The sequence below is a fragment of the Pelophylax lessonae genome (assembly GCF_965119305.1).
Source record: "Pelophylax lessonae genome assembly, chromosome: 10".
Taxonomy (NCBI): domain Eukaryota; kingdom Metazoa; phylum Chordata; class Amphibia; order Anura; family Ranidae; genus Pelophylax; species Pelophylax lessonae.
In genome coordinates this window covers 126216732-126230693 of record NC_138777.1, presented here as the reverse complement: position 1 = coordinate 126230693, position 13962 = coordinate 126216732, and the positions used below count along the sequence as shown (strand labels likewise).

The 13962-nt window shown below is 48.2% G+C and overlaps 1 protein-coding gene across 1 annotated transcript in view; it reads right to left on the bottom strand.

Annotated features, from left to right (window-relative positions):
- CENPT (centromere protein T) overlaps positions 1-13962 on the bottom strand; it is a 365158-nt gene that overhangs the window by 167398 nt on the left and 183798 nt on the right. The window contains exon 9 of the mRNA XM_082271075.1: positions 8504-9478. Within this exon, the coding sequence (XP_082127201.1) occupies positions 8504-9478 (975 nt within the window). The remainder of the gene's footprint in view (positions 1-8503; positions 9479-13962) is intronic.

The following is a 13962-nucleotide window of genomic DNA, read 5'->3' as shown; positions in this document are numbered from 1 at the left end:
AAATATAATAAAATATTTACAAAAATGTGAGGGGTGTACTCACTTTTGTGAGATACTGTATGTTTGGGGGTTCTGAGTAATTTTCTAGCAAAAAAAAAATGAATTTTTGTAAAATCTTACCGTAAAATTCCTTTCTCTGAGTCCTCCGACAGTCGACGACCCTCATAAGTCATCACTATTGGGTATTGACTTCCGCTCCGCAGGAGTAGCTAGGCATAAGACTTAGTCAAAAGAACAAAAGCATTTAGAATAGACACACCCATGGGGGCTGTCGCACTGGTCAATACCCCCCTGCAGTAATCCCTCCCAACTCAGTTTGGTAGAATAGCAGTAGGTGTACAAGAAAAAACCCCAAAAGAGGGGCGGGGGCGGCGACTGTCGGAGGACTCCGAGAAAGGAATTTTACGCTAAGATTTTACAAAAAATTCAGTTTTCTCTTACGTCCTCGGACAGTCGCCGCCCCTCATAAGTCATCACTATTGGGATGTCCCAAAGCAGTGTAGACATGAGGGGTGGGAGACGCCGTAAAAGGCAACGCAGTACCCACATCAGAGAAAGGAACCTTACACGTACACGCACAGTAAGAGAACCTTCTGGGCAACAGAAAATTGCTCAACAGGAGCAACAACCCAGGAAAACAAATAACCCAGGGGATAAACACCCCAACAGCCAGGGACCTACAAAAAAACAAGGGTCCCCTAAGGCACAGCCGCACTGAGAACTTTGCGGCCAAAGGAGGCATCAGCTGATGCCAGAACATCAACCTTATAGAATTTGGAAAAGGTGTGCACCGACGACCAAGTCGCAGCCTTGCACACCTGGGCCACCGAGGCCTGATGCCGGTAGGCCTAGAACGTACTCAACGATTTGGTAGAGTGCGCCTTAACAGGAAAGGGTGGAACCCGTTCCCTCACAGCATAGGCCTGTACAATGGTCTGTCTGATCCATTTGGCAATGGTCGCCGCAGACGCAGCCATGCCCTTCCGAGGTCCCTCAGGAAGGACAAAGAGGGAATCCGATTTCCGAAAGGATTCAGTGGACGACAGGTATACCCTGATTGCCCTGACAACATCCAGGGAATGTAATGCAACCTCCTTAGGATGCTTAGGCTTCGCACAGAGCGAAGGCAAAACAATGTCCTCATTAAGGTGAAAATCAGAGACCACCTTAAATAGAAAAGACGAATGAGGTCGCAAGACCACCTTATCCTTGTGAACCACCAAATAAGGAGAGCGGCAAGACAACACCGCCAACTCTGACACCCTGCAAGCCGAAGTGATCGCCACTAGAAAGGCAACCTTTTTAGAAAGCAGAGGCAACGGTATCTCCCGGATGTTTTCAAAGGGAGAATGTTGCAATACAGACAGAACCAAGGTCAAGTCCCATGGAGGTAGAGGCTCCCTCCGGGGAGGAGCCAAATGTTGCACACCTTGAATAAAGGTGCGAATTAAGGAATGAGACGCCACAGGGCGTTGAAAAAGAACAGCCAGTGCAGAAACCTGGCCCTTGATCGTAGCCAGCGCCAGGCGCTGGTCCACACCAGTCTGAAGGAAAGCCAACACTCTCGCCACCGAGTATGAGCGAGGAGAAAACCCCCTGGACTCACACCAGGCAACATAAGCTTTCCAGGTACGGTAATAAATTTTACCAGACGAGGCTTTCCTAGCCTTGATCAAAGTAGGAATGACCTCTGGGGAAAGACCCCTGTCTCTCAGGACCTGGCTTTCAACAGCCAGGCCGTTAAAGCCAGCGACTGTAAAGCAGGGTGGAAGATCGGTCCCTGAGACAGTAGATCTTCCCGCAGTGGCAGCCGCCAAGGAGGCTCAACCGCCAGGCGAACGATGTCCGCGTACCAGGACCAGCGTGGCCAGTCCGGCGCCACTAGGATCACCAAGTGCGGTTCCGAGGCTAGCCTGCGAAGGAACCTGGACAACAACTGAATCGGAGGAAAGGCATACATCAGACGATACTGATGCCAAGGGGCCACCAACGCATCCGAGGCGTCCGCCCGCGAATCGCGCATTCTTGCCACGAACCTTTCCACCTTGTGGTTTAGCCGAGACGCGAACAGATCCACATCCGGGGATCCCCACTTCGCACACAGCATTTGGAAGACCTCCGGGTGTAGGGACCATTCCCCCTGGCCCAAGGTCTGGCGGCTCAGATAGTCGGCCTGCCAATTCTCCACACCCGGAATATGAACTGCTGATATTGCCGGGACATGAGTCTCGGCCCAAGACAGAATGTCGGTCACCTCCCGGGCCGCCCGGGCACTCCTGGTGCCCCCTTGGTGGTTGATGTAAGCCACCGCGGTAGCATTGTCCGTCTGTACCCGAACAGGACGGCCCTGAAGTCGATCCGACCACTGGAAGAGACAGTTTGATAGCTCTCAATTCCAATATGTTGATCGGAAGGGAGGATTCCTCCTTCGACCAAGTGCCCTGGGCAGACAGGTTGCCCAGGACTCCACCCCAGCCCGACAGGCTGGCATCCGTGGTAATCACCGTCCACAGCAACGGACGGAAGGATCTTCCTTCTGACACAGCCGGGGACTGAAGTCACCACAGAAGATCCATTCTGGTCTGGCGACTCAACAAAACCCTCAGATCCAAGGACTGAGGAAGCCTGTCCCACCTGGCCAAGATCTCTTTTTGGAGAGACCAAGTGTGAATCGCTTGAGCAGAGTCCAGAACCATTCCCAGATAGGGAAGACGAACCGAAGGAGACAGTGTCGACTTCTGAAAGTTGATGGTCCAACCGAACTCCTGTAGCGTCTGTACCGTAGTCGACAGATCGCACGTCAGCCTCTGACTGGCACCCGATCTTAACACAAGATCGTCTAGATATCCCAAGACCGCAATGCCCTGTGCCCTCAACAGGCCCATAACAGGCGCCAGTACTCTGGTAAAGACCCTTGGGAGCCGAAGCGAGACCGAAAGGTAACGCTACAAACGGATAATGGTTCTCCGCAATGGCGAACCGAAGGAACCTCTGATGACCCTCGAAAATGGGGATGTGCAGATACACATCCTTCAGGTCGATAGAGGCCAGGAATTCCCCTGGACTCAGGGAGGCCACCACCGAGCGGAGGGATTCCATGCGGAACTTCCGAACGCGCACAAAGCAGTTCAGAGCTTTCAAGTCCAGGATAGGACGCACCTTGCCCTCCTTTCTGGGCACAGTGAACAGATTGGAGTAAAACCCCCGAAACCTGTCCAGATGAGGCACCGGGACAATTACCCCCTGGACCAAGAGGTCCTGCACCGCTTGATGCAGGTCCTGTAAACGCCCTGGGCTTCTTCTGGCCACCTTGGCCCTTGAAAGGTATGCCATTGAATTGTGACTTAAAGCCACGAAAGGACCCCTGAGTGGGTCTAAAGGCGGGACCCCGCTTGCCGAGAAAGGACTTGTTCTTCGGATTCTGGGGCAGCAGGGTGCTCTCGCCATCAGTGACTCCTTTCACCAAAGCATCCAAGGCCTCGCCAAAAAGGCGAGACCCAGCATAAGGAAAGTCAGCCACCATTTTCCGTGACGTCTGTTCAGCCGACCAGCTCTTCAGCCAGATCAGTCGACGGTTAAGCACCGCGACACTAGACAGGCGTGCAGCCAAAGGGGCCTCATTTAACCACCTCCCATCCGCGCTATAGCCGATAGACGGCTGCAGCGCAGACTCACATTTTCGGGAGGCAGTCTTTAAACGTAAACATGTAAACATATGAGATCATCTCTCATCGCCAGCGCTCCTTCCTCACACGGAGACTGCAGTGTGAGGAAGGAGAGAGCCGATCAAGCCGTCGGGGACAAAGAAAAATGTAATCAGGGCACTGATCACCAGTGCCCTGATTACACAAGGTACACAAAATACACACAGTGCCCACCATCAATGCCCACAGTGCCCGCCATCAGTGCCCCCCATCAGTGCCCACAATCAGTGCCCATAGTGCTGCAAGTCAGTGCCCATCAGTGCCTGCTCATCTAGGCACTGATGAGCACTGACTGGCAGCACTATGGGCACTGAGTGTGGGCACTGATGGTGCTGCTCATCAGTGCCGCCCGTCAGTGCCCATCAGTGCCACCCGCCAGTGCCCAGTGCCGCCCGTCAGTGCCCATCAGTGCCGCCCATCAGTGCCACCTTTCAGTGCCGAGCAGTGCCCAGCAGTGCCACCTCTCAGTGCCCAGCAGTGCCGCCTATCAGTGCTCATCAGTGCCGCCTATCAGTGCTCATCAGTGCGGCATATTAGTACCTCCTCATCAGTGCCACCTCATCAGTGCCCATAAGTGCCACCTCATCAGTGCCCATCAGTGCAGCCTATCAGTGCCCATCAGTGCCGCCTCATTAGCGCACATCAGTGAAGGAGAAAAATGTATTTATTTTCAAAATTTACTTGCAGAAAATAAGAAACACTTTTTTTTTTCAAAATTTTCTGTCTTTTTTTCTTTTTTTTTGTAAAAAATAAAAAAACCCAGAGATGATTAAATACCACCAAAAGAAAGCTCTATTTGTGTGAAAAAAATGATAAAAATTTCACATCGGTACAGTGTAGCATGACCGCGCAATTGTCATTCAAAGTATGAGAGCACTGAAAGTTAAAAATTGGTCTGGATGGGAAGGGGGTTTAAGTGCACAGAAGGCAAGTGGTTACGGCCGCATCGCACAAAAACATGACCCCTTGATGAATTTGGTCCACCATTTCCAGCGTAGCAGGTGGGGCCGAATCAGACATTAGTGTGCGTCTAAGCACCTTAGTCCAGTCCGCCACCGCCTGAGCCACCATGACAGAAGCGAAAATAGGTTTGAGCATTGAACCCGCCACCGTATAGGCATGGCGGGCAAGAGACTCCAACCTCCTGTCCGTAGGATCCCGGAACACCGGGGTATCCTCAGTGGGAACCAGAGTAGTCTTGTTGAACACGGCCACAGCGTGATCCACCGTGGGGGGCACGCACCAGCGCGCATCCGTAGAAGGCGCAAAGGGGTACAGCAGTTTAAACCAACTAGGCACCGTGAAGGGGCGTTTTAAACTGCGCCATAGTTCATTCACTGTGTGATGAAACTCAGCGGGGCAGGGAAAAACCTGCACCGACTTGCGGGCCCTATGTGTACCAAATGAGAACACAACGGCCGGAGGAGTGGGCTCATCCTCCAACTGTAGTGTTTTTTTCACAGAAGAAATCAAATCATCCATGTGTGCGCATTCCTCAGGCGACCCTGGGGAAGATTCATCAACCCCCTCCACCTCCGCCTCCCCCTCAGACCCCAGCGGGTCCAGGGACGAGCAAGACCCTGAAAAGGGCACGCCAGCCACAGCAGCCACATCACCATCTGAATCAGAGGAGAAAGATAATCTGGGCCTTTTCCTAGCAGCACGTTCAACCATCATCACCTCCATTTTTGACACCAAAGACGCCACCACAGCGGCCAAATTAGGTATAACAGGGGGTTCAGCAGAACTGGGGTCCCCCACCAAGGCTCGGGGGAATTTGCTGTCCTGAGAATCTATTGCAAAAAATAATAGTGAAAGTACTGGCCCTTTAAAAGCGCTGCGGATAGCGCAGCCCACCGCCATAAACACAGTGTACACAAAACCCCCCAAAAGGGACAAAACTGAGCCAGGAAGGATAGAAGAGAGAGATATGGAAGAGACAGTCTGCAGAGCCCCACAGAGTGTTACCACACAAATCGCTGCTCCAGAGGAAAAGGAAGTGAGGTCACCAGAAGCTGAACTATATGCTGCAAGGCCCATAGGAATGAATGGAAGGCTTCGGCAAGATGGCCGCCGAAATGTGCTCGGAGCGATCGTTCTGCCACACACAAGATGGCGCCGGATGGCGCCAAAATCACTACATAGCAAGCTATAGCAAAAGCCCACAGTGAAGCCAGACATGCTGCCCACATCCAAAATGGCGGACTGCGCGGTTTTCAGCCGCAGCGGTCGCCTCACATACAGTCTGCACCTTCCAAACACTAACAGTGACACAGGAGAGGGGCCCCCACACCACACAGTGCCAGCAGTGTATTAAAGAAGACCCCCGCAGGGATCGCATCAGGGAGCCCCACAATCCCACAGACATGAGGGGACACACAGCAACACAGGACTGCCTCCCCACACAGAAAGTACTTACCTGTACCGGATGGCGTGGGTGCCTCTATGAACGGAAAGCCTCTGTCCTCAGATGACAGGGAATGCCGTCAGCCAAAAACACAGGACACTGCAGCACAGAACCGCAGATGTGTCCAGTGAGGTAGCCACCTCACAGGCTGCATCCCTGCTGCGAGCAGGGATGGGTCGTTCATAGCGCCAGGGCGAACCATAGCCGAACGCCGATGGCGGGCTGGGGATCCATCTGACCCTCTGCCCTGGGGAGCCAGGGCGGCCAGTCCGATTCCCAGCTCTGCATGATCCATCTTCATCTGAAGATCCGACCAAACTAAAGCTGACAAAATAAACAGCTAGTAAAGCAAAGAAAAAACTGATATTTTGCAAACAAAAATCAAATAAAAGATTAGAAAGGCTGAGACTGAAGCCCCAGCACAGGGAAGCCTGACTACTCCTGACGCTAGGCAGAGACAAACTGGGTTGGGAGGGATTACTGCAGGGGGGTATTGACCAGTGGGACAGCCCCCATTAGTGTGTCTATGCTAAATGTTTTTGTTCTTTTGACTAAGTCTTATGCCTAGCTACTCCTGCGTAGCGGAAGTCAATACCCAATAGTGATGACTTATGAGGGGCGGCGACTGTCGGAGGACGTAAGAGAAATTATGATTTTAACATGTAGGAGAGAAATGCCAGAATGGCTTGAATAAGAGCAAGTGGTTAAGTTGCTAATAAGAGCAAGTGGTTAATCGAAATGGTCTAATCTACTATAGGCTGTGGTCCTGCAGTTCACGGATTGTAAGGCAGGCCATTGATGAGATTTTCTTTCCTACAACCATCCCGTGGAAGTAGTATGCTTTCCCAACAGGGGGGGGGGGGGGGTCGTCCCTGCTGGGAGAACACAGTGATTATTGCTAGCGGCTATAGCTGCCGGGGTTCCGTGAAAAAACCCTACCCTCGTCACTTCCGGTGCACCTACGTCATAGAACAGCTGAGCAGCTTACCAGTGTGCATGCTCACAGCTCTGGAGAGTAGGGAATTTTCACGGGGTAGCGTTTTTTTAACGTTACACCGCATCAGCTTTTGCCGCAGGTACATTAAATCATCTGCGCTGCAACATAAAATCATCTCCGCTCCAACCCCTCTGACTTCCCTGATCTCGGCTCCTAAATGTAAAAGCGGCGGTGGGTCTATAAAAATATAAATCACAGAGCCGAGATCACTGTGATTTATATTTTCATACACCCACCGCTTTTACATTTAGTAGCCGAGATCAGGGAAGTCACAGGGGTTGGAGTGGAGATGATTTCACGTTGCAGCGCAGATTATTTGCGCTATTGAGTTGAGATCAGGACTGTCAAGTTCCTCCACTCCAAACTCGCTTATTCATGTCTTTATGGACCTTGCTTTGTGAAATGGTCTAAATCAATTGGAGGAGGGGGATTACGGTGTGGGGTTGTTTTTCAGGGGTTGGGCTTAGCTCCTTAGTCCCAGTGAAGGGAACACTTAAGGCGCCAGCATATCAAGACATTTTGGAGGACTTTATGCTCCCAACTTCATGGGAACAGTTTAGGGATGGCCCCTTCCTGTTCAAACATGACTGCGCACCAGTGCACAAAGCAAGGTCCATAAAGACATGGATTAGTGAGTGTGGGGTGGAGGAACTTGACTGGCCTGCACAGTGACCTGACCCCAACCCAACAGAACAACTTTGGGATGAATTAGTGCGGAGACTGCGAGCCAGGCCTTCTTGTCCAACATCGGTGACTGACCTCACAAATGGGCTTCTGGAAGAATTTTCAAACATTCCCATAGACAAACTCCTAAACCTTGTGGACAGCCTTCCCAAAAGAATTGAAGCTGTTATAGCTCCAAAGGGTGGGCCAACTCAATACTGAACCCTGTGGACTAAGACTTATACGCCATTAAAGTTCATGTGCGTATAAAGGCAGGCGTCCCAATTCTTTTGGTAACCTAGTATAGAAAATTAATAAAAAAAGATAAATACCTTTTCTTCACTTTTTTAAATTTTTGGAGTGATCACATCATTTCTGTTCTCAGCTGCTTAGTGAGCTGGGTGTGCAGAAACAACAGGACACTGATATTCCCAGTGAGTGGCTGTGCAAGGGTGGGGGTGGGTGTCAGCACAATGTTTCATCTTTGGAGGACAGACAGGCTGTTCTCCCAGCACACACAGAAAACGGACCATGCTAAGATGGTTGATCTTCCATGCCTAGCATGGTTAGTTTGAAATGGGAAAGCAGGAACACCAGGTATTTCACACAAAGGAAGCAATACAAAGAGAACAGGATACACAAGTACATGGTACAACAGGCACATACCAGGACTATGAAATGTTGGAATAACGTATTCATTAACTAATATTGTACTAGAATTTAACTCACAACTTTCCATGGTGCTTCCAGCCTGAAGTAAATTTTCACTATTTTGGACTTGAGAAGATTCAAAATTATCTTCCTGTCTTGATGAGACAGTTAAGGATTTTGTATGCTGGTTATCTTCTTTATTAAATGTAGAATTCTGTATCTTGAAAGACAGCCTGTCCAATTCATGCTTCCCTTTAGTTTCAGCTAAAACAGTATGAAGGGTTTCATATTCTGCACTATCTGAAGTTTCCATCATCTCAACATCTTGATTGACATTTAATTTAAAAGGGCCTCTCTCTTTTACCTCCACCAGTTCAGACTTTTGCATTTTCCAATATGGTGTAATAGGCCTACCATCTTTATCTTGGAGAAGGGACTCTGAAAGGCTTTGATGTAATGGAGAGGACCTAGCATCCCCCACTGTTAAAACATGGTTCTCTGCGCTTCCATTTTCTTCAGTGTGTTTAACATTTTCAACCATCGATACAGATTTATTGTTGCCTCGCTCTTGTTTTGATCCAAAGTGACTGATATTTTTCACAGAAGATACAGATTTATGTATGTATTTATCCGATTCAAAGTTATTTGCATCCTCCACCACTGGTAAAGATTTCTGCATGCTTTGATTTGTGTCTAAGTGCTCAACATCTTTCACCATCAGTACAGATTCCCATTTTTTATTACTAGTTGTTGCTGAGTACTTTGTGTTTTCCTCCATCACTTCAGTTGTTAGTATATCTGGAAACACAGCTTTAGGAGAAACATTAATGCCAATGTTAGCACTATTTGTCTCTAAAGACATATTGTCTGTGCCATATTTCTTTTTGTCACTTGAAACAAGACTGTTAGACATATTACGTCTTTTCTTAGAAGAGTGCGTGTTTATTTCTGCAAGTACAGGTGGGACATAAAGTTCTGTATTTAACTCTGCAACCCCTCTTGAAGAAACGGATGACTTGTCCTCCATAATCGATTCAACAAAACATTCTTGGGAGCCTATTGAGAAAAACAGCATTAGATATTGAATAAAGAAAAAACAATAATGCATATTTTGTTATATTAAGGGAACATAACAACAGGAAAAGGTTGCACTATACTAAAGTGCGATTGGTTTCCAGTAAAAACACATTTTTAAGACAAAGCTTGGAAATTACATTTACTTTGATAAGATTTCTCATGAGTTAAAAATAAATAAATAAATACAGTACAGAATGCTTGCTTTTTAATCATTATGACTAGGTAATAGACTACCTACAGTGTTTGGATAGTGGCAAAAAAAAAAAAAGCGAATGCTGCAGGGAGAATACTCTATATAGCTCCTCCCACTTCCAACTAGTCTCAGCTTTGTATGAAGCAATTTGGAGTTCAGAAGAACATAGGGGAATAATATGGGGATCAGAATAACACAAGGGAACAACCTGTGTCCTGTACTGTACTCCAGAAAATGGATTTGACTGGAAAGTCAAATATCTTGTTGTTATAAATACAATGCAGTACAATTCATAATATATACATACTCTTAAAAAGCCATACACAAGTGAAAGTATGTAAAAATGTGTCAACAGTCGTTCATATATCTCCAATATATAGATTCTTCAAAATTCACATCACTGTGTCCTAAACAAGTAACAGTGTAAACTTCTTCACAAATGTGTCCTGTGAACCACCATCTCAAGGAGAAATGCCTGCTCACCTCCAGAATTAGACCCCACTACAGAGTCTCATTCACCTCTACTACAATCCCGTGAGTGTCTCAATACCACTTCTCCTCCTGGTTCCAATGCGGGTGCTCAGAATATTTTCTTCTACTCATTCCTCATCCGTTTAAAACATGACATGAAATAAAAAGTGCAGAACCATAGTGATCTCTATTTTCAAACGTTTATTCACTAAGAACAGGGATCATAAAAATGTACATAACATAAAAAACAGATGTTCAGTACTGTTAGCTCCCCGCTGATGCACGGATAATTGCTGTGTGATGTCATGGGTTTGGTTCCTTCCACCCATACGCATTACACCCTTCTATTGGGCTTCCTCAGTAGGTGGGGAGCCGATCCCTAACTTGCCCTTATATAACAAATTATCTCCAGGTTAACAATTGCTATGTTAAGGGATCCGGAAGGGTCGTGCTCAGCAAATATGGGAATAAAAGTTTGAAAATAGAGAGCACTAAGGTTCTCCCCTTTATAACTCATGTCATGTTCTAAATGGACGAGGAACAAGTAGGAGAAAATATTCTGAGCTCCAGAATTAGAACCAGGAGGAGGAGTGGTAGTGAGACGCTCACAGAGGGAGTGTAGTGGAGGAAAATGAGACTCTGTAGTGGGGTCTGATTCTGGAGATGAGCAGGCATTTCACCTTGAGATGGTGGTTCACAGGACACATTTGTGAAGAAGTTTGCATTGTTGCTTGTAAAGGATACTGGTGTGAATTGTGAAGAGACTATATATAAATTGGAGATATATGAAGCACTATTGAAGACACATGTTTACATATTTTCACTCGTGTATGGCTTTTTAAGATGGCGTCTACATGAACTGCCCTGCACTGTATTTATAATATACAGTGTATGTGGTGGATCAGTAGTTTTTTCCTTGGTGATTAGGCATTAGTTTTATTTTTATTTTGGGAGAAGTACATTTCACATTTTTCATTTAATGATTGCGCCGATTGTGTGCACTATTTCTATTTGCACAAGTCAAAAAATAGGATTTTTGTACTCACCGTAAAATCCTTTTCTCTGAGTTCTTTGACAGACACGGCTCCATATTCTTCAGCATAAGGTTATGCTGCCCTCTACAGGAGTAGGACTAGGTAGACAACACAAAAGCTTGGCAACACACTGTGGGCTGTCCTCGACTGGCATAATCCCCCTCTCTGCTTAGAGATACTCAGTTTTGTAACAAACCATAACAGAAGCATAAAAACTCCTGAGAGGGGTGTCTGTCAATGAACTCAGAGAAAAGGATTTTACGGCGAGTACAAAAATGCTATTTTCTCTTCTGTTCATCGACATACACAGCCCCGAATTCTTCACCATAGGGACATCTCAAAGCAGTGTCAAACATGAGGGGTGGGAATAACAAACCCAAGACTAAACACAAGCCAATTCAGGTAATAGTAGCTCAACTAGAATAGGAGACCAACCTGAAAAACACCCCCAAGAGGGAAAAACAGACCCTCTAAATTGCAGCATGCAAAACTTTGCAGCCAAAGGAGGGATCGGCAGATGCCAAAACATCCACTTTGTAAAACTTTGAAAAAGTATGCACTGATGACCAAGTGGCCGCTGTGCACACCTGCGCCACTGACGCCTGATGACGGAAGGCCCAAGAAGCACTAAGTGCCCGAGTAGAATGTGCCATCACAGGGAAGGGGGGAACCCGACTCTTATGCGAATAAGCCTGGGTCACCGTCTGTGTGATCCATCGGGAAACGGTAGCAGAAGAAGCAGGAAGCCCCTTCTGCAGCCCGTCCGTAAACACAAAGAGCAAGTCTGACCTCTGAAAGGACTCAGTGGCTGCCAAACAGACCCGAATAGCTTGAACAACAACCAGAGTATGCAAGGCAAATTCCCTGGGATGAGCTACCCTTTGAAACAAGGACAACAGCACAATGTTCTCATTCAAATGGAAATCCGAGACAACCTTCGGGAGGAACGACGGGCCGGCCGTGGTCGCAAGACCAATTGATCTCTGTGAACCACCAGATAGGGAGGATGACAAGACAAAGCTGCCAACTTCGACACCCTGCGAGAAGTCATCTTTGTGACAGCTTAGGTAAAGCGATCTCCCGTATGTCTCTTCAAGGGGAGGTTTTTGAAGAACCGACAGAACCAGGTTCAAATCCCACGGTGGCAGGGGAGAACGTACAGGCAGGGAAATTACAAACGCCCTGAAGGTATGTAGGCACCAATGAATTGGAAGCCAAAGGTCTTCAGAAAAAAAAAAAAAACGCCAAGGCAGTCCCTAGGCCTTTCACTGTGCTCAAGCCAGTTTCTGATCAACACTCCGTTGAAGAAAAGTCAAAACCTGAGCAACCGAAAAGGAAAGAGGATTGACTCCTCGAACCTCACATCAGGAAATGTACACCTTCTACGTCTGATAAAGCTTTCGAGATGTAGATTTACTTGCCTTCAACATGGTTAGAATCACCAAGCCAGACAAACTCCTGTCCTTCAGCACCTCTTAACAGCCAGGCCGTCAAAGCCAGCCACCATAAAACTGGATGGAAGATTGGCCCTCAAGGACAACAGATTGTCCCTGAGAGGAAGCCTCCATGGGACATCGGAGACCACTCGCACCAGGTCAGCGCAACAAAACCGGTGAGGCCAGTCTGGAGCCACCAGAATGACCGGAATGCCTTCAGCCTGATCCTTCGTAGAAGTCGCAGGAGAAGCTGGAGTGGAGAAAAGGCATAAATCAGATGGAACCGGCTCCATGAAGCCACCAGAGCATCCCTGGCGTCTGCCAGAGGATCTTGCGACCTGGCCACGAACATCAGGCATCTTTCTGTTGAGCCAAGACGCCAACAGATCCTCCTCGGGGGTGCCGCCCTGCAGACAAATCTGATGAAACACGTCCTGAATGAGGGACCATTCCGCCAGGCCCAATGCCCCCACCCCCCCCCCTGCAGACATATCTGATGAAACCCGTCCGGATTGAGGGACCATTCCGCCAGGTCCAATCCCTGACAACTGAGGTAATCCGTCTGTCGATTTTCCAGGATGGAAATGTGCATGGCAGAGAGGGCCAGAATGACCTGCTCTGCCCACTGGAGAATGCCGGACACTTTCAGGGCCACCAACACACTCGAGCCACCCTGGTTATCAATCTAAGCCACAGCAGTGGCGTTGCGTGACTGAATCCGCACCAGGAGCCCCTGTAGGCTGCTTTGTCCAAGGATCCAAGCAAAGCCTGATCACTCTAAGTTCCAAGACCTAGATGGGCATCTGTAGCAAGGTCAAGGAGCGCAGCCACCAGACCAGAGAACACTGTCGGACACTTGTCCCAATTTAGCCAGAATCTCCTTTTGAAGAAGACTTGTGTAGAACTGTGCAAACAAAGCCACCTCGAGGGTGGACACCATCAGGCCCAACACTTGCATGCACCACGTGTGGGCTAGCAACAGTTGATTTGCAGAATGCAACTTCCGCAACTTTTCAAGAGGAAGAAACACTCCGACTAGAGCTGAATCCAGAGTCAGCCCCAGATAATCCAATCTCATGATTGGAAGCAGGGCAAATTCCCGAAAATTCAGAAGCCACCCGATCTCCCACAAAGTCTGGAGATTAATTTCCACATCAGCCGTCAGAGCCAACAGAGACACTGCTCGCAAGAGGTGGTCACCCAGGTACCCCAGCACAGCAATCCCCCCGTTGACGCAGCAATGCTATGACTGGGGCCAACACTTTTGTGAAGAACTGAGTAGCAGAGACTAAACCGAAGGGTAATGGCACAAACTGATAGTGCTTCTTT